Source organism: Drosophila subobscura, chromosome E, assembly GCF_008121235.1.
Source record: "Drosophila subobscura isolate 14011-0131.10 chromosome E, UCBerk_Dsub_1.0, whole genome shotgun sequence".
Taxonomy (NCBI): Eukaryota; Metazoa; Arthropoda; class Insecta; order Diptera; family Drosophilidae; genus Drosophila; species Drosophila subobscura.
Genome location: NC_048531.1, coordinates 5,602,030 through 5,626,685, shown reverse-complemented (window position 1 = coordinate 5,626,685; position 24,656 = coordinate 5,602,030). Strand labels below are relative to the sequence as shown.

Sequence of the window (24,656 nt, the reverse complement as noted above, 5' to 3'; positions counted from 1 at the left end):
CTATTTAATATATTTTGGATATATTCTGGTGGTGTCAAGCGGTCAGCTGGTGTGGAAAATTGATTGATAAATCAGATAAAATTATATTTTTAGCGCTGAGAATCCCAACTAGCTAGTAATATTAAATAGAACATCTAAGTCGAGGTAGATTTCGTTATATTTCTGAGGACCAGGCGGTATAGTTTATCGATAACTCCGCGATCTGGTGTCCATAGTTATTTGCCGGCAGCAAGCGAACAAGACAATAGTGAAGTGACTTGCAAAACAAGTGAATCCCCATAGTTCCTTGCTAGTTCCAGGCTGTCAACATCAACAGAGACAGATAACGTGGGTCACTACTGCCACGTCAGAATCATTCAATTTTCTCCGTTTAGCGAGCGGTTGTGCCTGTACTCACTTCAGTTTTTTTTGATTTTACAAATTTAAATCGGGATCAGGAGCAAACAGGAGCATCATGGCAGACAACACGGATACTGGAGAGGAACAAATAAAGGTAATTGCATAAATTGCACACACACATACACACACACACAAATATGTAGATAGTGAATTGTATATGAAATGCATTTTCATTGGTTGCAGCCGCGCAGCTATCAGCTGCGCCTCGTTGATCACATTACCAAGAAAAATGGGATCATCTATTTGCCGACCGGATCTGGCAAAACATACGTGGCCATCCTGGCCCTAAAGCGATTCTCCAAAGATATGGACAAGTAAGTCGTGCTTGCGCATAACAGTTGAAATAAACACTCATTCCTGTTTAAATAAACCAGATCAATCGAGGAGGGCGGAAAGCGTGCTCTTTTTATGTGCAACACCGTCGAGCTGACCCGCCAGCAGGCCGTGGCCGTGAAGAAGTATACAAATCTCAAAGTGGGATTCTTCGTGGGGGAGCAGGGCGTCGACGAATGGTCGAAAACAAAGTGGTGTCACGAAATAAGCGAATGCCAAGTGAGTTTCAGCGCCACATGCCTCATCAAGCGATAGGCACATACGCATGTAATATGATCAGACACTTCATGCGGATGCCCTTTATTTTGATTTTAATTGCATTTTCATCTCTCTTTTGAATCGGCCTTAGGTTTTGGTGGGCACAGGCCAAGTCATATTGAATATGTTCACCCAGAAGTTCATGGAGCTGAGCTCTGTGAGCATTGTGATTATAGACGAGTGCCACCATGGCACTGGCAACCACCCCTACCATGAGTTCATGCACCTATTCCTGCTTGCTACCGAGGGCACGCCGTTGCCGCGCGTTGTTGGGCTGACGGGTGTCCTCATCAAAGGCAACGAGAGTAAGGTTTTTCACAAGCTCAAAGAACTGGAGACGACCTACAGAAGCAACATCGTCACCGTGTCCGACACGGAGGAGTTCAAGAACGTGATGCTGTGAGACCTTTTTAGCCCTGCCCATGGGAGCAGTTCACTCTACAGCAGCTCTGTTCGTTCTTTTGCAGGCACTCCACACAACCAAAGGAGTTGTTATTGGGATATCCAGTGCAAGGTGGGATGCATCCGGCCGTCCACACCATACATAAACACATTGAAAGATTTAGCGCACTGCTAGACATATTGGAAATTGGCCAACAGCCGAAGCGCTTTTCCAAGGGAATGCAGCACATGCTCGATCCCAATAAGAAAAAAAATGTTAAAACAAAGTTAAACGATTTTGAGTTTCAGCTGGCACATTACGGCGTATACGCGGCATCCATGGCCATCCTGTCGGTTGCTCTGGAGTTCGAAGTGAAGCTGCACCAGTCGGAAACCATTTCCCTGAGCAACATGTACATGTCGGCCATCAACCTGTGCGGCCGCATCCGTCACATACTAATCGATATGCTCCGCAATAGTCTCGACGAGGATACGGATCCGGATGACGCTCTCCACACAGAGCAGACCATCATGAACTATTCGACGCCCAAGGTGCAAATATTGTTGCAATACGTAAAGCAAACGTTCTCCGGCAAGGAGGCCAAGGATATTTGCTGCTTGATCTTTGTCGAGCGCCGATATACGGCCAAGTGCATCTATCAAGTGCTCAAAAAGTTCATTGAGGCCACTCCGGCGCTACGCAATGTCCTCGTGCCGCAGTTTATGGTGGGCCGCAACTCAGTTTCAGCGGATTGTGAATACCTGTTGGAGCGCAAGTGGCAAAAATCGGTATGTTGTGCCTCGGTCCACTGCAGAGAAGTGTTTAATTAATTGAATAAATCTCCTTTCCGAAGGCCATTGACCAATTTAGGGATGGCGAAGCCAACCTAATGGTCTGCTCCAGCGTTCTGGAGGAAGGCATCGATGTAAAGGCCTGCAACTACGTGTTGATCCTGGATCCGCTGAAGACCTTCAATATGTACGTGCAGACGAAGGGTCGGGCACGATCCAAGGAAGCCCAGTTTGTGGTTTTATGCTCAGAGCTGGAGAAAATTCAAGTCAACAAGCAGATCAATCAATATCGCCAGACGCATGCCGACATCGGCGAGTATTTAAAAGATCGCGTGCTCGAGCGTGCCGAGCCCCTAATGCACGATATAGCCGATCACTTCCACAATTCGATTCAACCATTCATAAACGAACACGGTGCCGTGCTGCTGCCCAGCTTGGCCCTGACGCTTCTCCATCGCTACAGCCAGAGTTTACCCTCGGATGCCTTTGGTTTCGTGGAGCCCTGGATGACACTGCTCACTGAGCAGCAGCGCAAGGATCTCTTTGGCACACAGGCCGCATTGAAAGAAGTTGTGTCCGTCGAGCTTCCGCTCAGCTCGTCCATGCGGGAAACTATTTATGTAAGCTGGAAGTGGAATTATTTAAGTCAGCCATTCATTTCTCCATTCGTATCTTTCCAGGGCGTTCCAATGCCCTCCGTTAGGGCAGCCAAAATGTCGGCAGCATTTAACACCTGCATTAAACTGTTCCATGCGGGGGAGCTCAACGACCACTTCCTACCGGTCTCGCTAAAGGAGCGGGTAGCTGGCATAGCCGACTTCCACTTTGCCCACTGGAAGAAGTACAGCGACGACGGTGGGTCTAGGTCTCGCCAGCACTCCCTTTAATTCACTTTAATAATTGAATCTTCCTCTGCTTGCAGTGGTCGATACGGTGGGCAAGAAAAAAGAAACTCAGGAGAGACATTCCACATATAAGAAGGCTTTTCCGAAGCAGTTCGACGATTGCCGGCCACGGGTGGGCGAAGTCTGTTATGCCTATGAGATAATTTTGCAGCCGCAGTTCGAGCGCAACGACTACACGGAGCACATGCACGATAATCTGCTCACGGGCAGGAACATGGCGCTGCTGCTAAGCAAGCAGCTGCCGCCTCTCGCCGAGATGCCGCTGTTCTGCAACCAGGGCTCGTTGCATGTGCGTGTGAGTGAGCAGCCGCGCGAGCTGGTTATTTCGACTGCGGAGCAGCTGGAGCAGCTGCATCAGTTCCATGCGATGCTGTTCCGCGACCTGTTAAAGATCTGGCGCCCCTCCTTTGTGCTGGATCGTCGCAGCAAAGAAAATTGTTACTTCGTGGTGCCTTTGGCCGTGGGCTCAGTGGGCCAGAATGTGGTGGACTGGCCGCTGGTCCGTCAGTTCCAGCGTCTGCCCCTCCCGGCGCCTGTCAGCGTGAAGCAGCGCCAGGAGCAGCCAGCGCCCCGTCCAGAAGACCTTGAGGGCAAAATTGTGACCCAGTGGTATGCGAACTTCTCAAGCAAGCGAATGCTCGTGCACAAGGTGCGCAGAGACCTGACACCGCGCAGCACAATGGAGAGCAACAACGGGAGCTTGAGCTATGGCGAGTTCACCACGTCCAAGTATGGCAATCACATTGGCGGTGTGGTGCACATGGACCAGTGCCTGATCGAGGTGCGCGCGCTCACCGAGCAGCTGAACTTCTATGTCCAGCAGCGGGGCAAAACGTCGGCCCAGAGCAAGGCCAGGGCCAAGATCATCCTCATACCGGAGCTCTGCTTCAACTACGATTTCCCCGGTGACCTTTGGATCAAGGCCCTGTTTCTGCCAAGCATCTTGAACCGCCTCCACTACTTGCTGCACGCTGAGGACGTGCGGCTGAGCTTCAATACCTTCCTGGGTACGCAGCGTCTGCCTGAGAATGGAGTCGACTACAGGCCAAAGCGCTTGGAAATCGACTGGTCGCTGCGCCGCAATGTGGATCCCCACGGCAATGCCGTGCCCAACGAAGATGTCGAAGAGCCGCGCTCCATTCTGGAGCCCCTGGCCACCAAAGGAATTGAGATGGGCGTGAAAAACCTGCATATAAGCGACGTACAAGAGCCTTGGCAGTACTACCTTGAGCCCGTAGACCTATCCCGGAACTGCATGTCCTCCTACAGAGTGGAGCTGAACTATTACAACCAATTCATCAACGGCAAAATAGCGTCCATCGACAAAATGGGGCTCGACGACAAGGAGTACTGGCTGCAGACGCAGTTCAATATGCCCAAAAGGGGCATCTATGAGACGAGGAGCCCAGCAAGGTTACCAGTAACTCGGCCAGCACTGTTGCCGCCAGCAAGCTCGGCGACCACTCAGGAGTCGGTGAATGTGTTGCCGATTCTGCTGAAGAGCGTCTCCGATGAACACATCTCTCCGGCCCATCAGGGGGAGTTCCTGGCGGCCATCACCACAGCGGGCAGTGCAGATGTGTATGACATGGAGCGACTGGAGCTGTTGGGCGACTCGTTCCTCAAGATGAGCAGCAGTCTGTACCTGGCCAGCAGGTATCCCGACTGGAACGAGGGCACGCTCACGCAGGTCAAGTCGAGGATGGTGTCCAACAAGAATCTGATGTATTGCCTCAGGGATACCGATATTCCCAGTCGCATTAGCTGCAGCCTGTTCGATCCCAGAATATCGTGGCTACCGCCCAGCATTGGTCTTCCCGAAAATATCCTGGCCTTGCGCACGGAGCAGCCGAGCCTTGCCAAACTAATTGGACCCCACAATCTCTTGGATCTGCAGCTGAGCGAGGAGGAGATTCAGTCGGGTCGTTGCAGCGAGTCCACCCTTCGTCGCTTCGAGCAGAGTTGCAAGGGCAATCAGCACGACCATTATGCCGGCCAAGACTTCTCCTCCGACGTGAATTACTGCTTTGGAGAGGTCACTATACAGAACAAGGTCGTGGCCGACACCCTGGAGGCCCTGCTGGGGGTCATTGTGAGGAACTATGGACTACAGCATGGCTTCCGCATGCTCGAATACTTTGGCATTTGCAAACCGGACGTCGGTAAGCCACTCACACAGCTGCTCGATCTTGAGTTGAAGAGCGCCAAGATGCGAGCAAACGCCAGCACTACCCATATTGATGGCTTCCTGATCAACCACTCCTATCTGGAGCAGAACATAGGCTACACATTCCGGGATCGCGGCTACCTCTTGCAGGCCCTGACCCATCCGTCGTTTCCCACCAACCGCCTGACTGGCTGCTACCAGGAGCTGGAGTTCATTGGCGATGCCATACTCGACTTTCTCATCTCTGCATACATTTTCGAAAACAATACCAAGCTGCGTCCCGGCCAGCTCACGGATCTGCGCTCGGCTTTGGTCAACAACACGACACTGGGCTGCATCTGCGTGCGCCACAAGATTCATTTGTTCATTCTGGCCGAGAACGCGCTCCTCTCCGAGACCATCAGCAAGTTTGTGCATTTCCAGGAGAGCCAGGGACACCGAGTCACCAACCATGTCCGCTTTCTGCTCGAGGAGCGAGATGTGCAGCCTGATATTCTGGACATTGACGATGAAGTGGATGAGGCCATGGAAAATGGATCGGGAGACAGTCCACGCATCGGGGCTTTCAACTTGGCGCAGAACGTAGATGTGCCCAAGGCTTTGGGCGATGTCCTGGAGGCCCTCATTGCGGCCGTGTACATGGATTGCCACGATCTGCAGACAACCTGGCAGGTGATCTACAACATGTTTGAGCCCGAGCTAAAGGAGTTCTCCCGCAATATACCTATCAGCCCGATTCGTCAGCTGGAGGAGCACAAGCTGGCCCATCCCGTTTATGGTCCGCCCATGGTTGACCAGGACGTGGTGATGATGTACTGCCAGTTCACGTGCCTGGACAAGACCATTCGCGTCACTGGTGTCGGCACCAACAAGGAGCAAGCCAAATTAGCTGCTGCCAAGAGCGCTCTTCAGAAATTGGCTAAATATGATCCATAGCCCATTGCCTGTGATACCAGAAAGGCTAAGCCTGACCTGTTAATGTTCAAAATGGGAGCCTGGCTTAGCCTTTACCTTTTCACCGCATTTGCTAGTAAGATTTTATTGAACAAAGAGGACATTTCACACCATTAACTTTAACTAACAATTTAAAATTGAAAGGCAACCAATTTTTTGTACACTTTAAAAGAATTATTCGAATTTGTTGCATGCGATTTTATTTACCGCGTTATAATGCACATTTTAAGTTAGATTTACAATCGGATGGGCTACGTCGTCAACGACGTGAATGCCATTTTTGTATTTACAATAAAATGCAGAGTGCATGCATTCTTTGATGCATTCGATCCGAGTTATGCTCCGGCCTCTGTAGATACATTATTAAGTGCCTTACAAACTACAAATTAGAGTAAGTAACGTTGAAGGAGGAGACAACAAATGGTTAAAATATATATGTTCAAAAGATCAGAAGAGCAATTCTGCTTACATTTTGGAATGATTAAAACTAACGAGACAAACACAAACTAAACGAATTGAGATGGACCAAAAATGAGTCCAGGCACTGCCCTGCCCTGCATACACAATAAAACTTAGGTCACATTCCGAGTACGGGGATAAAATAGAGATTAATTTGCTCGCTTATTATAATACGATGCGCCAGAAGTAAGTAGCTGGTGACTACACGATGCGACAGACAGGCTCTACACGCGACAGGTGCAATCTGGCTTGTTGATGCTTCGTTGTCGAGTCTGTAGATTGCGTAGAGCGGCCCCGCCGTATTGTATGCCACTGCCGATGCGCTCGGGGTCCAGCTCGCCTGTTTCTATCTTTGCCAGTATGGTCTTGGAGCACTTCAGGAAGGCCTCCTCGACGTTCTCGCCAGTCTTGGCGCTCGTTTCCAAGAAGATGAGCTCTACAAAGGCATTTGGGGAGTGAAAAGGTAAAGGGAAAGGCACGCAGAGTTAAATGTTAAACAAACCGTTCTCCTGGGCAAAGGTGCTGGCCTCGAGAAATGTTACATCGCGTGCCTCCTCCAGGTCCTTCTTGTTCCCAACCAGCAGAATAACAATGTTCGGGCTGGCCAATGTCCTCGCATCATTGAGCCAATTGGTCAAGGCATTGAAGGAGTCCCGCGATGTGGCATCGTAAACCAGCAGGGCACCTGCAGCTCCACGATAATAGGACCTGGTCACAGATCGAAACCTCTCCTGTCCGGCTGTATCCCATATTTGCAGCTTCACCGATTTCCCGCCCACATTCACAATGCGCGAGCCAAACTCCACACCAATGGTGTGCGAGCTGTCGTCTTTGACTGCCCGCCAGGGTAAGTAGTTCAATGTTAATTATATGCATTAAAGGGAAATTTCCAAAGCCAGCTTACATTTGCTTTCGATGAAATGATGCAACAGACAGCTCTTGCCGCTGCCAGCGCTTCCAATTATCAGGAACTTGAACAGGTAATCTAGACGAGTTTCACCAACCAGAATTAATTATAAATTGCTTCTAATTAGTTATTCGTGTAAAAACAAACCGTATGTTTCCGACATTGTTTTTGTTTTCTATCTCTGTGTGGTAGTCGTCTGCTGTAGCCTTTTGTTTGTTGTTTTTCCTAGCCACAGGCCTCTGTTTGGGCGTTCGTTGTATCCTTCGTTCAAAGTAAGTGTGTGGTTGTGCACCAAAAGGGGCACAGACAGACCAAAATCGATGATAACGAAGCTTAAAAGTAATTAGCTAGGTTTAAACAATTAAAACAACTGAAAAATTGGATAAAATGCACTTCTGACTCGTCGAACAGTGTTGGTAAACATTGATAAAAATAAATCAAGTGTGAGGCAACGAACCAAATACCAATTTAATTTTAATTTAATTTATTTAAATATTGATCTCAGCCTTCACTGTTCACTGTTAATGTACAGATCAGCAAGCTATTTTTTTAATTTTAATGTATTATATATGCATGGCAATTATTAATACAATTAATAACTGTGTGATCCTTAAGTACCCTTTTGTTTCTTTTCGCCGTAATTCTGGTAGCAGTTGACAGGATCCTTCGCGATGAATTCGGAGTAGGCCAGCTTGCTCCCCTTGAAGTTCTGTGAGGCGAAAATTGGATTAAAAAACATTCCGGTAGATAAGATTTGGGTGCAACCTTTATGTCTCCAGTTATTAATGTCCACAGGAACACGAAGACGGCAGGCAATAAGCTGCTCAGGACGAACAGCTCAAACGTGTTGAGTTCCCCAAAAATAGATACTTTCATTGTGATAAATGAGTTAGTTATACGGCAGACTTTAACTATAATAAACAAATGTGGATGATGACAAATTGTTGCTCGCACGTACTCCAGACAGTGTTGTAAGCCTTTAAAAAACCATGGTCGCAACATCGAAACTCAGGGCTGCATATCGTTGGTATCAGAAAACAGCAAGGCCAGATAACTTCGAAGAAAAAGTAATTTAGCTGAATAAAATGGCTTTCCGCATCCCATTTGGCAAGAAGCACGCTGAAATTGCGACATCCTTGTAAGTAAATGATGACAGCCTTATTGTCGCATTATGATTGTACCTAAATTCGGCCAAATGTGCACACACGGCCACATTGCATAATCGAGCAGATTCAATAACAATTTTGTTTTCCCCATTTATTTCAGCGCTCGCTCTGGAGCTGGATTCGGCGGTGCCGCAGGCCTTGCCCTGCTTTACTACACCGACTGGAAGCTTATCCTTCAGTACGTTCCAATCTACGGCTCCAAGTACGACAAAACCGAATAAGCATGGCCTCTGTCACTGCCACGCATAGTTCATGTCCAAGTGGACACAATGTTTTGCTTAGTGAATAAAATAAGTTTAAACGATCACCGCTTCGTGTGTATACATTTTTTGTTATTACACTTACGTTCGTATATTACAAATATGTAACTTTCAACTGGGCACAAATAGTATGTGGGATTTCGCCAATTCTAAAATATTTTTGCTTATTCGATTTCACTCTCTAACTTATCCTTCAAAGTGCTTAAGTAACTCGTTGCTCTAGACGCACACACTAGTGGGTTGTGGCATTTTTGATTAAAGATCGTATAAAAAGTACATCCGCGATTTCCGTATTCGAGTATAAATGATTTCCGTATTAAAGAGATTACAAAATTGGAAGCCCAAATCGACCGGCGATTGAATGAATTTTGAGAAGTAATTTGGAATTTCACCTAATAAATGCTTGGGCTTAGATATCCGGTTCGACAAACGAAGCGGGGAACAGCCCGGTTTTGTGGGTGCGCGCATGTGTGCCCTTGTACCAGCCGTTCTTCTGTTTTCGCTGCACATAGATGATGTCGCCAACATGCAGCTCCAGTTCGATGTCGCTGTTGGGCGGATACGGCACGATGCAACGAAAGCGACTGCAATAATTATTGTTGAGAATGGTTGAAAATCAAAATCAAAATTATCCACTCCGACCGAAAACCCTCACCTTTCTCTCGTGCAATAAATCGACTTGGTTGTTGCACTGGCCTTGATGGCCGCCTCGGTGATGCCGTTACTGCTGGGGCAGAGCACATGGCCAGCATCAAGACTGTGAGACTTTCGATGGCTCGGTGCAATGATCATGTTCGCATGCAGCTGCGTCTGGCTGCCGGGCTGCTGCCCACCAGCATAGATAGGCGCGGCTATTGAGGATGCAGGCGGTGGCGGCGGCGAGGCTGCATTGTTGTACATGCTGCGGAAGGTGGCTGCGTCCAAGGATTGGCGTGCGCTGCATCAAAAAAGGATTAAGTTATTGACTTTCGCTCGACTAGCAGCCTGAGATTCAGCAAACTAACCAAAGCAAATGTGGTCGATCTTTATTGCTCTTCACGCGTTGCGAACCATAAGAGACACTGCCACTGCTGACGGCAGGCTGTTGCTTGCCCTGAAAATGTTGCTGACCTGCGGAAGGGGGAGCTGCTGTCGTTGTTGTCGTTTCATTGAGCGGCTGACTGTGCTGCAGTTGGCTGGGACATGATCCGGATCTACAGAGAAACGCGTTGTGATAATTGAGATATGGGAATGTTGGGGCAGCACCTACCTGACATGCACTGGATGCAAGAGAGGTGCTGTTGTCTTAGCAGTGCTTTCAATGCTTGTGGTGGTCGCATCTTTCGGTGTTTGCTGCAGCGAAGCTCCTGGTGATTTGGAGCGTGTTTTCATGTGCGTTAGTCGTCGCATAAGTCCGACTGCGCCAGAGGAACTGCTGCTTGAAGTGGCTGTGGATATGTCCTGCTTGGGCTCGGACTTTCTACTGAACAAGGCCTCCACTGGCTTTGTCCAGACTGAGCAGCTAGTCGTTGTCGCAGTCGCTGTTGTCGATGCCTGCTGCTGTCGCGGCGGTAAATCCGGTGGCTGCATGGGCAGCATGTTGTTGAGGCGCACATCAGGCGCCACTGGCTGCTGCTGCTGGGGATGGATCTGCATCGCATCGGAGCTCTGAGGAACGTATTTCCACTGGTGCATCAGCTGCTGCTGGTCGCGTGTACGCAATGGCGTTAGGTAATTGCCCGGGAACACGCCAGTAATGTCCAGCCAGTTCTTTCCCTTGAACCAGCCATCCACACACCGTTCGGTCACAATGTACACGCAGCCCTTCTTCAATTCCAATTCGTCATTTTGTAGCGGCTTGTATGGAAACAACGCCAGGTACCCCCAGGGCAGAGTGGGAGGCATTTGCTGCTGCACATTGGTCTTCAGTACGCGTGCAGACTGGGAGGCGGGAGTCGCTTTGGCAGCCGCTGCTGTGGCTGGAGAGGCGGCCACCTCCAGGCGACTCAGCTCATGGGGTAGGCTCAGAATCTCAGCGGAATGGCGGTTGGTCTGCAGTAGACTCAAAGGTGCTCCTCCTCCTAGCAGGGCATTCAACGAGTGCCGCTTCTCCTTAGCTCCCTTATCTCGAAATCGAACCGATCCCGAACCGGATCCAGAGGCCATCACATGTTGTGGAGTATTTGGCAGCGAAGACTGATGATTGGGACTGCAGTTGTTCGAGCTGGAAGTGGAGCTGGAGTTGCTGCTGGCCGGCGTAATGTTCGAGGAGCCAGAGCTGGATTCTGTGACAACTGTGGGATCAATTATGGGAACAGGAGGAAGCGCACGCTGCGGGTGCTGCTGATGCTGTGGCGGATGGCACGGTTGCTGATTCGTAACTCCACTATCTAGCAGCTTCTTGGCCACGGCATTCAGCTCTACGAATGCTATGGGAAAGATGCCGATTGTCTGGCCGATTCGACCTTCAGCCCAGTTGTGATCGACGCGGCGTAGCACTTGGATGACTGTGCTCTTCTTGAACTCGAGGCAGCCCTCCTCATCATTGGGTCCCATCTTAAAGTCATACATGGCAATGCACTGGGGCATGGGCAGAGGGACGGACACTTTGACATAGTTTATGGGGAAGGTTCCTTCCTGTCCGTTGGCCTGGCCCACGAACCAATTGTTGTCGATGCGTTGCTTAAGCAATATTAGGTCCCCCTTCTTAAACTTCAGATCGTTGGCTTCGCTGGAAACGAAATCAAACAGGGCATAGGCGTGCGGGAGTAGGAACCGCCGTTGCTTCTGACGAACCACCTGAGTCTGCGATTTCTGTTGCGGGTGCAGATGCGGATGCTGCTGCTGCTGCACTTGTGTGCTGCTTGTGGGTGCCACTGTCTCAGTGTGATGTTGGATTTTGGGTTTCTCTGGGGGCGTTTCGGTCTCTTCACTTTTATTGTCGCTTTTAACAGCAGCCGCCGTCTGTTTCATGCCTGCAGAATGAGAGAAGTTAGAATTATGCGAACTTGCTGAAAATCTGGACAATGCCGCTTCGCCACAATCAACAATTCTAGCCCGAATGTCGCGTGGGCTGCGAGCGCCAGATCTTGAGCGCGTGGGCTGCGCACACTCATGGCTCATACTCCCTCATTACCTTCTAATATTCTCATCAGCAATACATTTGGAGGCAGTTCATCGATGTTGGACGAGACCAGGACGCGGCATTCCGGACACCGCAGCTTGTGCTGGCTGGCCACAATGTCCTAAATGGAAAACTGGTCAATGGGAGAACGGGAAAACGGGAATTTCATTCGTACTCACCAACAAACATTTGCGGCAGAAAGTGTGCTGGCATGGTAGCACCTTTGATGTGGTATCCAGACGGTCCAAACACACCGAACACTCCAACAGGTCGTTCAATGTATGCTCATCCATTTCTTAGGTATGCTTCAAAAGCAAATTCTCAAGGATGGGGTCACAATTTGAATTTCGTGCAAGGCAACATTCCAAGACGACACACACACACGCACACAGCCACACATGGGTATACAAACACTCAAACGCAATCCAAAGAGAGGCTTGGGAAATTCGGAATATGTTTTATGTTTTAAACTAATTACTACAGATTGCTCGCTAGGTTTCTATTTACATTATCACTTTTAACTTCGGACTTTTAAATTATTTTAATTAATCGTGTAATTGTATTAAGCGCAGCCGAAGCTCGTGTGAACACAAATACTAAGCGGATGTGTACACGGATATGAAACCAGCTTGCTTCATTTGAACACTTGGAATATATTTGCATTTGTTGCATATATTGGCAGTTGAAATTAATGCTTATTGCTAAGTAATATTTATTGCTAATTAATAATTATTAATCGTTTGCATTTTCTATTAATTGTAATACTTATTTTTAATACGTTTATCTATTAATTCAATTCTGCTACTTTAGTAGGTCTTGCAGCACTGTTCACGTTTCAGTGCTGCATAGCGTCATGTAAACCAGTGCTGAACACTGCAAAATCCCTTTGTTTTTTTAATTTTGACCAAGCACGTGTGTTTTGGTTTTGCCGTGCTGCAAAGATATCTTAAATTGTTTGAAAGGCACGCGATTTAGTCAACAAATCATGCCGAAAGTACGCAGCACAACGGGCAAGCCCCGTACCCAGGGGTTCAATCATTCAAACCACTCGATGAACCCAGAACGGCCTAAGGAAGGACTCAAAGGTGTTGCGCACCCCCGTACGAAGGGGACCATTAAGCGGCTCCAGATGTATCGCAACTTCAAGGCCAAGCGAGATCGTACCGGCAAGATCATCTGTCCGGCTCCGTTCCAGGTGAGTCGTGCACATGCCTGGCACCTCCTTATGGACATCTCATCCTGAATTTTGTGATTTTAGGGTCGCCTGCCTGCTGGTTCAATGGCCAGAGTGGAGCCCACACCCAAGTGGTTCAGCAACTCCCGCGTGATATCCCAAACAGCTCTTCAAAAGTTCCAGGATGAGATTGGCAAGGCCGTCAAGGATCCGTATCAAGTCATCATGAAGCCATCCCAGCTGCCAGTAACGCTACTCAATGAGGCTTCCAAATACAAGCGTGTCCACCTCTTGGACACAGAAAGCTTTGACAGTGTATTCGGGCCAAAGAAGCAGCGCAAACGTGTCAGCCTTAAGGTGCGTGATCTGGAGGATTTGAGCAAGGCTGCCGACGAGCAGGCGGATAAATATGACTCAACCAAGGACATAGATCTGATACGCGAAGACACGGGCGAAAAGAAGGCCGTGCGAGATTGGGTATTCGGTGCTGGAGGTAGCAGGCGTATCTGGAACGAGCTGCACAAGGTCGTAGACGCTTCCGATGTCCTGCTGCAGGTCTTGGATGCCCGTGATCCCATGGGCACACGCTCCAAATACATCGAGGAGTTTCTGCGCAAAGAGAAGCCGCACAAGCACTTGTTCTTCATTCTGAACAAAGTGGATCTGGTGCCTGTGTGGGTCACACAGCGTTGGGTGGCCATCCTCAGTGCTGAGTATCCCACAATCGCGTTTCATGCCTCTATGCAGCATCCTTTTGGCAAAGGTAAGTCCTTTATTTATGGACAAGAATGTCATTCTATGTTCTATTCTCCCTATAGGCGCCCTCATCAATCTGTTCCGTCAGTTGGGTAAACTGCATTTGGACAAGAAGCAAATCAGTGTGGGATTTATTGGCTACCCGAATGTTGGAAAGTCCTCGGTTATCAATGCCCTGCGCTCGAAGAAGGTCTGCAAGGTGGCACCCATTGCCGGAGAGACGAAAGTGTGGCAGTACATAACGCTAATGAAGCGCATATTCCTGATCGATTGCCCCGGCGTGGTGTACCCCACGGCTGAGACGGACACGGAAAAGGTGCTCAAGGGTGTGGTGCGTGTAGAGTTGGTCACCAATCCGGAGGACTATGTGGACACTGTGCTGCAGCGTGTACGCAAGGAGTACATTGCCAAAAACTACAAAATCGATGACTGGACCTCGCCGAAACACTTCCTCGAGCAGCTGGCCAAGAAGTCCGGCAAGTTGTTGAAGGGAGGCGAGCCAGACGTTACCGTGACATCCCGCATGGTGCTCAATGACTGGCAGAGAGGCAAGCTTCCCTTCTATGTGCCACCTGAAGGTTTTGCCACTCCAAAATCACAGGAGGGTAAGATAGTAGAAGAGCCAACTGGCGACGATGCGAACTCAGATGCCAGGTCCGAGGCTCCAACCTTTGTAAGCGAGTCGGTCAAGAGGGCTCGAGAGTTTAAGCAGATTCAGGACTTCCGAAAGATTCGAGTGGGCTTGGAATACGAGCAGCAGGATGTCAAGGAGCTTGATCACATCGACTTGGAGCTTTTGGAGCAGCAGAAAACAGAACGGGCGGCCCGCAAAAAGGCTCGTCAGCTCGCCGATGAGGAGGAAGAATCGAGCGATGGAGCCAGCGATTTCTACTCTGAAGATGAGTACAATGATGATTTGCAGCGTGTTGTCCACAAGAAGGCCAAGACAAAGAAGGTCCAACAGCTGGCCATCACATCGTCTGGAAAGTTCCGCGTGGCCAAGGTCCAGCCAGGTGACTCTGATGACATGGGCGATAGTTCCGACGATGCCGCCGGTCCCAGCAGTGCGAAGGCTCCGCGCCTGACGGCCAAACAGAAGCGTGCCTTGGAACGCAACCAGAAACGCAAGAAGATCGGCAGCAACTTCTACGAGATGACCAACGTGAAGAATCGCAATCGCAACAAGAAAAGGGACACGTAATGTTTACACTCTAGGCTATATTCTGTTGCAAGAAAGAATTACACGTTAAGCACCCCAATAAAATGATTGATCTGACCCTACTCTGTGCACTGTTTCTTTTTTGGTATCTTGCGACCACACAAATCGGTGCGTGTGAACCGATCAAGTTCGTCCGAATCGGTGCTAGCCTCCGAGTCGCTGGACTCCGTGTAGGGCCCAATGCCAGGCAGCGTGGCTATCAACTGCAACCCGCTTTGAAACACTGGCTGTGATTCCTGTTCCTTCTCCTCTTCCTTCTCCTTCTGCACTGGTGTGCTGTCGTTCTTCACAGTTTTGGCCACTTTGCTTGTGGTGGGCGATTCACCGTTTTTGCGTTTTATTCCGTGGCCGAGCAATGACTTTTGTGTGTTCCGGCCCCCCGTAGCACCAACTGATTTGGCGGTGGTCTTCAGCTCTGCCTGCAGTTTCTATAATCAATAAAATTGATTAAATACGCATTCGAAAGAGATGTTGGTATGGTTTACCTTATCAACACTTTCCTCTTGCAGCTTCTCCACACGGTTGCGAAAGTCCTCCAGTTCACGGGCCTCATCACGCAGTTGCTGACGCTCCGCATTTATTTTGTGTTCGTCGACAGCCTCCAGAAACTGCACCTCATCATCGTCGAGGCCGCGAATAAGGTTCTCTAAAGTTGGGGGCACTTAGCGAGCAGATATTTTAAGATTTCATGAACCTACTTAGCTTGTGTGCCTCTTCGTATTCCATATCTTTTTTGTTTTTCTGTTCTTTTAGGCGGTCGTACAGCGATCGTCCGTCATATGGTTCCTCTGGCCGTTCCAGTGGATCCTCTGGCTGGCGGACACGCTCCCACTCTTCCTGACGCTTTTGGCGAGCTTCGGCCGCCTCTGCTTCAGTTACAAAGCCTGAACTCATGATTTATTTCAACAATTTACACTTTTCAACTTGACGCTTGTGCTGTCCTTAGTGTTGGTAAGCGCCACCAAATCAGTTCTGGTTAATGTGCAAAAATGCCGCGAATTTTTACTTTGAAATTTCAATGTGTAGTGAATACAATAATATAATATTATAATAATAATAATTTTATACAGAAACGGTCTTTTTAACGCGAGCTTCGCATAGGAATGAACAAGTGGTAGATCGGCAGCTTCTGTCGCGGCGTCATCTTCTCATAACCACAGTACTGAGGTTCACCAAGAGCCATGCTTTAAGGAGGATTCGAACCGCGTTAAATCTTCCGAGATCGTCCCCTTGAACTGGCCATATCAATTGGCGAGTTCAGGGACATCTCGTGCGCTAATACTCGACCTTCCCCTCAGAGTCTCGGCTGTCACGGTTTTCCTTGGCCTTCTTTATATGTATACACCGACTTCTGAGCATCACCATTTCGCGCCATTTTTGCCCACACATTTTGGCCACGACTGTGGCTTTTATATTCTGGATGTTCCGCTTCTTCAGATTATCGCGACACTGATCCAGAAGTAGAAAATAAGGATTAATCGCATCCGAGTGGATCATGGCGCAACTTAAAATTTATAAACGTATGTATCTCGATAAGTATTTGTTACACTGATTTATTTTTTATTTATTTTACGTACATAGATCTCAATAAGAAACATTTATAGAGGGAGGTTTGGGGTGGGGCTAGGTTATATCTTCGTGGAAACTGCTAATTCATAAATATGTATGTATTTCTCCAAAAAAGAGCTACAGGATAGCAAAATACACGATATTTATACATACAAACATATGCAGGCATATTGTTAAAGACGGTTCCCGAAACGAATGTTTACACATTCATAAATATCTGCCCTATATAGATATTGTATATATTCAGTTTATAGACATAATTGAGGTCAGCATACTTACAACAAACATCAATGGGTTATACTAATACACACACACATGCATGCGTAGTGTATTCCCTGCCATTCGGCGGGTCTATTTGAGTACAGTACAATATAGTACGGGTATATGAGTAATTCTCTGTATATGCATATCAATAAATACTGTTGTTAGGAACCTGTGTCGGGAGGGGCACAGCTCGCACTTATACTTATAGGATGCTGCACGAGTTCTTTTCACGGAACGGGTTCAACTTTTGACCGTTGAATCCGCTCAGCAGCGAGTCCTCCTCCTCGTGCTCCAGCATGTACTTCATCATCAGCGCACAGGCTTCAGAGACCTGCATGCGTTCTATTGCCATCTCGCGACGCAGTTGGGCATTGATGGACCGCTGCTGTTGCAAATTGGCAGCCATCAGATCTAGGACAGCCGTCTCGGCGAGACCTATGGTGGTGCAGGTGGGGCGGTGTGGGCTGGCCAGCGAATTGATTTGGAGTACCGTTGCAGCTGCAAATAATAACCCGATGCATTACTCGATGCAATTGCCATTTAATCAATATTAATTAGCCCCCTTACCTCTAGCAACAGGCACAGGCACGAATTTTAATTTCTCGGAGCGTTGAAAAATCAATACAAATTACTGTACAATCGATAGGCCACAGCTACAGGTATGATATCGAGTTGTGTTAATCATTCGATAACGGCGCATCGATAGGAGTTTTTGAAATTGATTGGCGGTAATGCTTTGAAATATTCATAGCCGTGGACGCAGAACTTCCCCATCTAGATAGCAGTCTCCAATTGAATTAATTAGCATTACAGCTGTAACAATTTTATTTCAAATGTATTTTTCTTTTCACTTTCTCATTACATTAATTGCAAAAATATATATTTATGTATTATTTTGTTGGGCCACCTAGACTTTTTCTACGTTAGCATGCTGAAAGCAAGAAGGAATAATGAATTGAGTGTGTCAGCCGCTGGGTAATTAAACTTACTCCGGCATATAGTCCGTAGCTTGCTTCAGTGCCGGAACATTCTCTGGGTCCGTGTTGAGCTTCTTCGCCAGATCTGGGTCCGGCTTGGTGAATGCATTCGCCATTATCAAAATGTTCCGGGCAATGCGCTTCTGATCGATGCGTTTCTGGGCTGTGTCCGTCCGCCTATCGGCATTCTCCGACATGCGCTGCTCCAGCGGCAAGACTGCAGCGCCATTCAGTTCGGGATTGGTCCAGATCTCAGTGCCGGGCGTCTCCTTGCCGGTGGTCGGGGATATGGCCGAGCGGGCAGGTATCAAAGGGGAACGCACACAAACCCTAAAAAAATGTATATTTCTAGTGAACAATCTGTAAGAGTCTATACACGCCTCTGATGGATGCCTTCAATTCATGGGAACAGAAACAAACTTTTATTACAAAGGCTGGCTTACATGACTAGTCACACTCTAGACTCTTGTTTTCAAAAAACATTTACAAATACGCGCATATAAATTACAGTATAAAAAAACAAAACTGAGATTATGTGATGCCTCCTGGGGGGGCCTCAGTGTGATTCGTCTGCCTCTGGGTGCTTGGCTCATTGTCCCCGTCCTCGTACCCGCTCGGTACCGATCTAGAACGAGTCAGAAATGGGAGAGAACAATGAGCCGAGCGCCTCGAGAAGGTCCCTGCTCTACCCTGATCTCCAGTTATCCCACCACCGCAACTGAAACTCACTTGTTAACATCCTCGAGCTTCTTGAGCAGCCGCTCGTTCTCCCTGCAAACGATCTCCTGGTCCCTGAGTATTGTCTCGCGCACGGTGAACAGATGGTTGTTCTCCTGCCGCAGCGACTCGTTCTCCGCCATGTAGAGCTTCACCAGCTCGGCCAGCTCTGAGCCATCCAGCTCGGGCAGCCGCTCCAGATCCACCTTGGGCACTGGCACCGGCGCACCGCCTCCGCTGCTCAGTCGTTCCAGCTGCATGTCGAGCAGAGTGTCCGTCACGGGGCCACTGGTGGCCGCTTGGTGGTGCAGATTAAGGGCCGCCTTCAGGTGATCATTCTCCATCTGAAGTGCGTGAATATCCCGCTTGAGGCTGAGGATCAGTGCCTCCCGGGGGTCCATCATGATCACGGGCTTGGTGCGTATTCGCTTGGCCCTCGACGCGTAGCGCAGAGTGTTCAAGGTCTCTGCGTGATTGTAGTGTGCCGGAGAGACGCAGGCGATCATCAGGGTGACCCCGTTCCCCGCCAGACTGTCGGCCAGCAGCTTGGTCAGCTGGCTGTCCCGGTAGGGTATGTGCCCCGACCGCTTCTTGGCATCGCTCAGCGAGGAGATGCAGTAGCCGAGCACCATGAGGCTCTTGTTGATGTTGTTCGCCTCCTCCAGGGTCTTGCCCTCGCTCATCGTCTTCTTGGTCAGCTCACTGCCGGCCAGATCTACGAAATTGATCTTGCCATGCTTGGAGAGGAACACTCCGCCATCCGTCTGCTGGTCCGACAGGATGTGCACCGTGAGGATCGTGTGCGAGCGCGACGAATGATCGTTCATGGCATGCGAGCCTACGGCACGATTTCTCATGCCTGCAACAAGAAGACAATTAATTAATTTTGCATTTGGAATCAAGGCTAAGCAGCCGCTTACCCTCTTCGAGTACGGCCAGCAGATCGTCCAGCTCCTCGCAGTCCACCGTGAAAAGGTTCTCCACGAAGAAGCCGCCCGACTTCTTGGACCAGCGCACGGCGAGCGGTTTCCGTGCACTTCCCGGATTGAGCAAATCGATTACCTATTAAATGCAATTCAATTTGTTAAAGCGACAAGGGAGCACCAAGGACCAAGGGCTAAACAAATCATTTGAAATGCCAAGCAAAAATTGCAAAAATAATGCCTCGCACTGGGGAGGGACCAATGGGAGCGTGCTGACATTCATTTAATAGAGGTCAGGTCAATCCAATGCATGTTTGTGTTTGCCGACGGGGGGAAAGCAATCAGCAGGAGTATGTATTGTGGCAAATGCAATTTGAATTTAAATCGAATGTTCGACCAGGCAGTGCCCCAAGAGATTAATTAATTAGATGCCATCGGTTATTACCCTTACCCTTTCATTGTAGATCTCCATGAACGAAGCCTTGAGCACATAATTGACATCCTTTCGGTTCTTAATCAATTGGAAGAGATACACAAAAGCACGGAAGATGAGGCCATGTCGCGGATCCTTTGGATTCGGCTTGCCCACAAACTGCAAAGTGTGGAACAGTCACACAAATTCAGCTGGAGACTCTCAACTCCACTCACCAGATCTGGTGGTCCTGTCAGCGTGTGCGTCTTGCCCGAGCCCGTCTGGCCGTAGCAGAATGCCGTGCAACTGAACCCCTCGATGCCCATCTCTATGATACGTTTGATGCCCGAATAGTCCAGGATATCATCCTGTGTGGCCCCCGGCTCAAAGACCACGTTGTACGTAAAGACACGAACGCTGTCCCGGTTATGCGAACGCTTCTGTCCCACATCGTTGCCCTCAATCTGTCGGGGGGATTTCATTGCTTAACAAAGGCAACGAAAAACAGTCGCTCGATACTTACGATGACCTGTCCGTTGCCGGGAAATGTTAGCGTGGAGCCGTGCCTGTCCCGCTTCTCCTTCTCGTTGAGCGGACGCACACGGACCACCACATTGATGTTGTCCTCGGGCGTGGAGCACTCCTCGCTGCCGGTGGACTTGGAGGCAACAATTTCCAGGGTATCGGCACTGCCAATCCTACAGAAAGTAAAGTTTGTCATAATATTGGAAATACCCATTATCGCAGCCAATCAATCAAAGTAACATCGAAAAAGCTTTCCATTCCTTCTGCGCACAGCGAATCCCTGGAATTTTGTGGGATTCATGGATTTGCCTTGAACTTGACGGTGACCATTGGTCAGCTATAAATAGCCAAGGTTAAGGGTGGATGGATGGCTGGCTTTTGGCTGTTTTTCATACCAAGTCGCAATTCGTTTTTTGAGGCGGGAGGAGCGTGATTAATAACATTTTCTTCAGCGGAATTTCTCTTTGTGGAAATATGCAAATTAGTAAGCGATAAATTATTGATTTGGGAGCTCGTTGGAGCCACCAACACACAGAACGGATTCAAGAGAAGTTACCCAGGAGCACGAGCATGTGGGATGTGTTCCGTCTTCCAGTTCGACTCTCCCCTCGAGCCTGACATTTAACATTTTTACCCGTAAATGACTTGTTAAACATTCATAGACTAATGTCCGAAACTTCGTCGTAGACTTCGTCCATTAATCAGCCATGAGTTGGCCCTTTTGCTGTGTGTGCTGTGTGCTCTTGGTAAATATTTCAAAAGGCGCCAATAGAAGGTATTAACACGAACCCTCCTGGGGGTACTTGAGGTCTAAGACGAGCATAAAGCAGCTCCTGGGTCCACTAGGGTTGGGAAAGTTCAATCAACTTTCGGTTCTAAATAATTAATTGGCTAATGGGGAGCTAAAAGCGAAAGTTTTGATTTGTTGCTGAAAGGGTGACCGATAATACCATCATTATATTGACCGTGTTTGGAGTTCTATCTCTTTACCCTTGAATATTTTGATTTCCTTTGAAGTGGATTGACTTGTCCCGCTGCTGTTATTTGTATACCCACAACAAATGTAACCCCAGCTCAGCTCAGCATGTTATCGTACATAATATTTACACTGACCTCAGACCAACAATTCCTAATTGTCCAGCAGCGATTTGATTGGATTATGAGCAGGAAGAGCTGGGTTGTCGGGTTTTTTCCAGTGACTTTTGTTTGCGAAACAAATAAATTCTAACGATTTTGAAACTGGAACTCTCACTTTCATTTCCCATGCATTAAAGTGAGAGGGGGAATCCACTCCCTGCTCCTGGTGACATTTATGAAGCATGCAAAGTTTAGGCAATGAAATGTGGACTTTTGATTATCTGTTTCTGGGGGCGTAATTATTACCCAACTCAGTGCTTTGCATGCCAGAAAATCCATATATCATACTGTATAGTGTCCATATGGATTTTTAAATTGCAATCATTCCCAGCCAGCCAACCAGCCAACACGCACGCGAATTCACTTTCAAAGCTGCCCGGAGGGGAGATAGAATTTTGGCTAAGGCCATGGGGCAGTTATTGCTCTACTGTCTGTGTGGCAATATTTGTTAAAGCATATTCAATGTGTGTCGTCAATCATGCAGCCATCAACGCATTCATCAGTCTAAATGATAAGATATGTATTGGTCTCTATACGCGTGTCCCATTATAATTATAACGCCCATAATGCTGCCAATTGCTGGCTATTGGGGGAGCTGAAGCACTTCCATAAATCCAATTACCAAATGACATATCCCCACATGTGTAGGTGTGAATGGTAACCTTGGAATGGAAGGCTCTTAACGAGCCAAAGAGATTCATAGGAAGTGCTTTTATTCCAGCTAAATAGGGTGATGAAAATGATGTACACTTTCTGTTAAATTTCTTTGGCTTTCACTCCAAAATCATGATCTAAACAGGCTCATCTGGCCAAGGAGTTCGGTGAAAACAAACGTTGAGACGTTCCTCTTACGACTATTTTCTTCAATGACACATTGCCCCACGGTATTAATGATTCAAATTAATGAAATTATAGGTATTCCATGACACAATTGAAGTGAAAACAAATAGATACCATCATATCATCATATTAAGTAGCTGCTCAAACCACGATGCCATCAATAGAAAGTTCCTCGCTGTTGAATATTTAATGTTCTGGCCGGAGCAATGTCTTGTACTTAACCCACTTGTCACCAGCTCCCAGCTCAGCTCAAAGGACTGGGGGTCCTTAACCTTAGGCTGTTGTTTCTGTTGCGTTAAAACTGAACCCACAGCGGAATCGAACTCTAAAAAACTCAACTGAAAATATGACCACTTTCGCTCTCAACTCCGGTCATATCCTACATATAGACTTCAATGGGCTTTAATTGCAAAATCGATTTGTGTCGTGTCCGGTTAGTGCTCGACCCAGCTCAACCCCCACGATCTGCTGGCGCTGTACTTCCTCTTCACGAAATTGTTTAAATAAAGAACTAAAATAAAATTCCCGCCACTCTGGCCGTTCGTTCGTTCGTTCGACTGTCTCTCTGTTCATTTGATTGCCTGTCTGTCCTTCTTTTGGATTACTCGCATTGTGCGTGGTCATTATGGTTTTGGCTTGTGTCTGCTTGTTCCATTCCTGCCTTGCCTGCCATCGTTCGGTTGCCTTTAATGGGTCTTGCCTTCGATTAGGGGTGAGCCAGGGGAGCGGTCAGTCCCTGTCGTGTTATCACTAATGGTTGTAGCAGTCCCTGCCTCTGCCCTTTTCGAATGTAATGATGCAAATTAATACATTTCCCTTCGCCTGTACTCCACATACAATTTATAGATATATTTATTTAATAATTACACAAGCAGCGGCCCTGCCAGCGGCATTGCGAAAGGTTACAAAAAATGGAGGAACTCCCTCCACGTACTTATGTATGTAATATTCAAAGACCAATTTTAATTCCTAAAATATATACGCAGTACAGGAACCACGTGACTATAGAGGAAAAGTAAATTTACAATTCCAAAACCAAGTCAAAAAGTGAACAAAATGCTTGAGCTAATCTTTAGCAGCTAAGGTCGAAATGTTTAGATCTTTTAGTAGCTGTGAGATCTGAGATCTTGATTTATTTGTGCCACAATTTCGTGCTAGCGAGTCTCCACTGTGTGCCCAAGCGTCAGCCAGTTATCACCTATTGATGACGGTGGGAAACACCGCAATGGCGGCAATCCATTCCTTTTCCTTAGACCACACTTACTCGTTCTCCCGTGAGCGTAGAAAATACGGCGTATTGCGGGAACTGCCTCCGACGCCGCCACCGCCACCGCCACTCCCTGTTCCCTTCTGTGGACTGAGGCGACGCATGCCGTTGGTAAGACTGCGGGAACGTGGCATGCTGCTGCTGCTGCCGGAACTGCCCCGCTGGTTGGACATCGAAGTGGACGTGGATGTCGATGTGGGCGTTGGCGCCTTTCTGCCACGTGAGCCGGCAGCGGCGCCCCTTGCCCGACGATTGCCAGAGGTGCTGGCGCTATCGGCGCTACTGCCGCCGCTGCTATTCAAATGCGGCACGCTTGAGGCGCGACGTACCATGGTATACGAGCGCCACCAAGTCCCGGTGGCCTAGCGGTGACCAGCACTGGACAATAATTGTACTATTTGAACTGTTTGCACAACTGGCTGTACCGTGGACATTGCTCAAGGAACACGCACACACACCACACAGGGATCTGCCACGCCAACGCAAATTTTCGAAACGCAAAGAGCCTTTAGCTTCGGGTTAACCGCTCACCGCGACAACTCAACACGAACTGCTGGCCCAAGTTCACCAGAGAAGCCTTTTTTATTCGAGCCCTCTCAGATTTATGGTAATTTCTACTCACGCACACCACACCACAGCACCACACCGCCCCAGCACCACACTCACCGGACATTCTCTTCTCTTGGTGGCCACAATCGCCACCTGTAATTGAAGTTTGTTGTGGCTGTTGCGCCGCCACAAGTTGGACTCTCTCGCAGCTCGGCCTCACGAGTCCTCGCACTACTCCCGACT

General features: G+C 48.4%; 9 protein-coding genes across 11 annotated transcripts; 3 read left to right on the top strand and 6 right to left on the bottom strand.

Annotated features, from left to right (window-relative positions):
• The first annotated feature begins 258 nt into the window (after positions 1-258).
• LOC117891872 (endoribonuclease Dicer) lies at positions 259-6,513 on the top strand. The gene is made up of 9 exons (XM_034797638.1): positions 259-493; positions 583-713; positions 774-951; positions 1,082-1,389; positions 1,458-2,160; positions 2,226-2,783; positions 2,844-3,018; positions 3,086-6,194; positions 6,233-6,513. The coding sequence occupies exons 1-8, from the start codon at positions 455-457 to the stop codon at positions 6,169-6,171; spliced, it is 5,178 nt and encodes a 1,725-aa protein (XP_034653529.1). The 5' UTR covers positions 259-454; the 3' UTR covers positions 6,172-6,194; positions 6,233-6,513.
• LOC117891877 (ras-related protein Rab-4B) lies at positions 6,377-7,955 on the bottom strand. Its single transcript, XM_034797642.1, has 4 exons — positions 7,703-7,955; positions 7,553-7,633; positions 7,151-7,483; positions 6,377-7,084 (listed from the first exon to the last, which is right to left on the bottom strand). The coding sequence occupies exons 1-4, from the start codon at positions 7,716-7,718 to the stop codon at positions 6,873-6,875; spliced, it is 642 nt and encodes a 213-aa protein (XP_034653533.1). The 5' UTR covers positions 7,719-7,955; the 3' UTR covers positions 6,377-6,872.
• Positions 7,956-8,022: 67 nt separating this feature from the next.
• On the bottom strand, positions 8,023-8,537 carry LOC117891878. The gene is made up of 2 exons (XM_034797643.1): positions 8,321-8,537; positions 8,023-8,264 (listed from the first exon to the last, which is right to left on the bottom strand). The coding sequence occupies exons 1-2, from the start codon at positions 8,429-8,431 to the stop codon at positions 8,166-8,168; spliced, it is 210 nt and encodes a 69-aa protein (XP_034653534.1). The 5' UTR covers positions 8,432-8,537; the 3' UTR covers positions 8,023-8,165.
• Positions 8,535-9,028, top strand: LOC117891879. The gene is made up of 2 exons (XM_034797645.1): positions 8,535-8,693; positions 8,822-9,028. Exons 1-2 carry the CDS (start codon positions 8,641-8,643, stop codon positions 8,940-8,942), a joined length of 174 nt encoding a protein of 57 aa, XP_034653536.1. The 5' UTR covers positions 8,535-8,640; the 3' UTR covers positions 8,943-9,028.
• Positions 9,029-9,032: 4 nt separating this feature from the next.
• Positions 9,033-12,885, bottom strand: LOC117891873 (E3 ubiquitin-protein ligase SH3RF1). The gene is made up of 6 exons (XM_034797639.1): positions 12,264-12,885; positions 12,097-12,205; positions 10,231-11,935; positions 9,986-10,174; positions 9,637-9,918; positions 9,033-9,565 (listed from the first exon to the last, which is right to left on the bottom strand). The coding sequence occupies exons 1-6, from the start codon at positions 12,375-12,377 to the stop codon at positions 9,391-9,393; spliced, it is 2,574 nt and encodes an 857-aa protein (XP_034653530.1). The 5' UTR covers positions 12,378-12,885; the 3' UTR covers positions 9,033-9,390.
• Positions 12,886-12,971: 86 nt separating this feature from the next.
• On the top strand, positions 12,972-15,295 carry LOC117891874 (nucleolar GTP-binding protein 2). The gene is made up of 3 exons (XM_034797640.1): positions 12,972-13,279; positions 13,343-14,021; positions 14,077-15,295. The coding sequence occupies exons 1-3, from the start codon at positions 13,070-13,072 to the stop codon at positions 15,213-15,215; spliced, it is 2,028 nt and encodes a 675-aa protein (XP_034653531.1). The 5' UTR covers positions 12,972-13,069; the 3' UTR covers positions 15,216-15,295.
• Positions 15,213-16,182, bottom strand: LOC117891876 (PSME3-interacting protein). Its single transcript, XM_034797641.1, has 3 exons — positions 15,932-16,182; positions 15,719-15,879; positions 15,213-15,661 (listed from the first exon to the last, which is right to left on the bottom strand). The coding sequence occupies exons 1-3, from the start codon at positions 16,125-16,127 to the stop codon at positions 15,293-15,295; spliced, it is 726 nt and encodes a 241-aa protein (XP_034653532.1). The 5' UTR covers positions 16,128-16,182; the 3' UTR covers positions 15,213-15,292.
• A 634-nt stretch (positions 16,183-16,816) lies between these two features.
• On the bottom strand, positions 16,817-17,697 carry LOC117890197 (guanine nucleotide-binding protein subunit gamma-1). 3 transcript variants are annotated; one of them, XR_004648561.1, is made up of 3 exons: positions 17,634-17,697; positions 17,082-17,564; positions 16,817-17,024 (listed from the first exon to the last, which is right to left on the bottom strand). XR_004648561.1 is itself a non-coding variant. In XM_034794902.1 (2 exons), the coding sequence occupies exon 2, from the start codon at positions 17,470-17,472 to the stop codon at positions 17,269-17,271; it is 204 nt and encodes a 67-aa protein (XP_034650793.1). In that variant the 5' UTR covers positions 17,473-17,564; positions 17,634-17,697; the 3' UTR covers positions 17,001-17,268. The 3 variants fall into 3 exon arrangements, 2 of the variants coding, with proteins under 2 accessions (XP_034650793.1, XP_034650795.1); XM_034794902.1 differs by having other exon boundaries at positions 17,001-17,564; XM_034794904.1 differs by having other exon boundaries at positions 17,001-17,561; positions 17,634-17,665.
• A 230-nt stretch (positions 17,698-17,927) lies between these two features.
• LOC117891405 (kinesin-like protein KIF12) lies at positions 17,928-24,515 on the bottom strand. Its single transcript, XM_034796851.1, has 8 exons — positions 23,862-24,515; positions 20,619-20,793; positions 20,332-20,559; positions 20,135-20,275; positions 19,681-19,822; positions 18,773-19,619; positions 18,056-18,373; positions 17,928-17,997 (listed from the first exon to the last, which is right to left on the bottom strand). The coding sequence occupies exons 1-8, from the start codon at positions 24,194-24,196 to the stop codon at positions 17,985-17,987; spliced, it is 2,199 nt and encodes a 732-aa protein (XP_034652742.1). The 5' UTR covers positions 24,197-24,515; the 3' UTR covers positions 17,928-17,984.
• Between the last annotated feature and the right edge of the window lie 141 nt (positions 24,516-24,656).

Bases quoted from the DNA above. Each gene is read 5' to 3' on its own strand.
- LOC117891872 (XM_034797638.1), top strand. From the start codon at position 455: ATGGCAGACAACACGGATACTGGAGAGGAACAAATAAAG. The intron at 2,784-2,843 runs GTAAGCTGGAAG...GTATCTTTCCAG, and splicing joins CCATGCGGGAAACTATTTAT to GGCGTTCCAATGCCCTCCGT. The intron at 3,019-3,085 runs GTGGGTCTAGGT...CTCTGCTTGCAG, and splicing joins GAAGAAGTACAGCGACGACG to TGGTCGATACGGTGGGCAAG.
- LOC117891877 (XM_034797642.1), bottom strand. The intron at 7,484-7,552 runs GTAAGCTGGCTT...CCTGGCGGGCAG, and splicing joins TCATTTCATCGAAAGCAAAT to TCAAAGACGACAGCTCGCAC. The intron at 7,085-7,150 runs GTTTGTTTAACA...ATGCCTTTGTAG, and splicing joins CACCTTTGCCCAGGAGAACG to AGCTCATCTTCTTGGAAACG.
- LOC117891878 (XM_034797643.1), bottom strand. From the start codon at position 8,431: ATGAAAGTATCTATTTTTGGGGAACTCAACACGTTTGAGCTGTTCGTC. The intron at 8,265-8,320 runs GTTGCACCCAAA...TTCGCCTCACAG, and splicing joins TAATAACTGGAGACATAAAG to AACTTCAAGGGGAGCAAGCT.
- LOC117891879 (XM_034797645.1), top strand. From the start codon at position 8,641: ATGGCTTTCCGCATCCCATTTGGCAAGAAGCACGCTGAAATTGCGACA. The intron at 8,694-8,821 runs GTAAGTAAATGA...CATTTATTTCAG, and splicing joins GCTGAAATTGCGACATCCTT to CGCTCGCTCTGGAGCTGGAT.
- LOC117891873 (XM_034797639.1), bottom strand. From the start codon at position 12,377: ATGGATGAGCATACATTGAACGACCTGTTGGAGTGTTCGGTGTGTTTG. The intron at 11,936-12,096 runs GTAATGAGGGAG...CTCATTCTGCAG, and splicing joins GCTGATGAGAATATTAGAAG to GCATGAAACAGACGGCGGCT. The intron at 9,566-9,636 runs GTGAGGGTTTTC...TAATTATTGCAG, and splicing joins ATTTATTGCACGAGAGAAAG to TCGCTTTCGTTGCATCGTGC.
- LOC117891874 (XM_034797640.1), top strand. From the start codon at position 13,070: ATGCCGAAAGTACGCAGCACAACGGGCAAGCCCCGTACCCAGGGGTTC. The intron at 13,280-13,342 runs GTGAGTCGTGCA...TTGTGATTTTAG, and splicing joins TCTGTCCGGCTCCGTTCCAG to GGTCGCCTGCCTGCTGGTTC. The intron at 14,022-14,076 runs GTAAGTCCTTTA...TTCTCCCTATAG, and splicing joins GCAGCATCCTTTTGGCAAAG to GCGCCCTCATCAATCTGTTC.
- LOC117891876 (XM_034797641.1), bottom strand. From the start codon at position 16,127: ATGAGTTCAGGCTTTGTAACTGAAGCAGAGGCGGCCGAAGCTCGCCAA. The intron at 15,880-15,931 runs GTAGGTTCATGA...CCCCAACTTTAG, and splicing joins CGAAGAGGCACACAAGCTAA to AGAACCTTATTCGCGGCCTC. The intron at 15,662-15,718 runs GTAAACCATACC...TATTGATTATAG, and splicing joins AAGAGGAAAGTGTTGATAAG to AAACTGCAGGCAGAGCTGAA.
- LOC117890197 (XM_034794902.1), bottom strand. From the start codon at position 17,472: ATGGCTGCCAATTTGCAACAGCAGCGGTCCATCAATGCCCAACTGCGT.
- LOC117891405 (XM_034796851.1), bottom strand. From the start codon at position 24,196: ATGGTACGTCGCGCCTCAAGCGTGCCGCATTTGAATAGCAGCGGCGGC. The intron at 20,276-20,331 runs GTGAGTGGAGTT...CACACTTTGCAG, and splicing joins TGACAGGACCACCAGATCTG to TTTGTGGGCAAGCCGAATCC. The intron at 19,620-19,680 runs GTAAGCGGCTGC...TTCTTGTTGCAG, and splicing joins GCTGGCCGTACTCGAAGAGG to GCATGAGAAATCGTGCCGTA.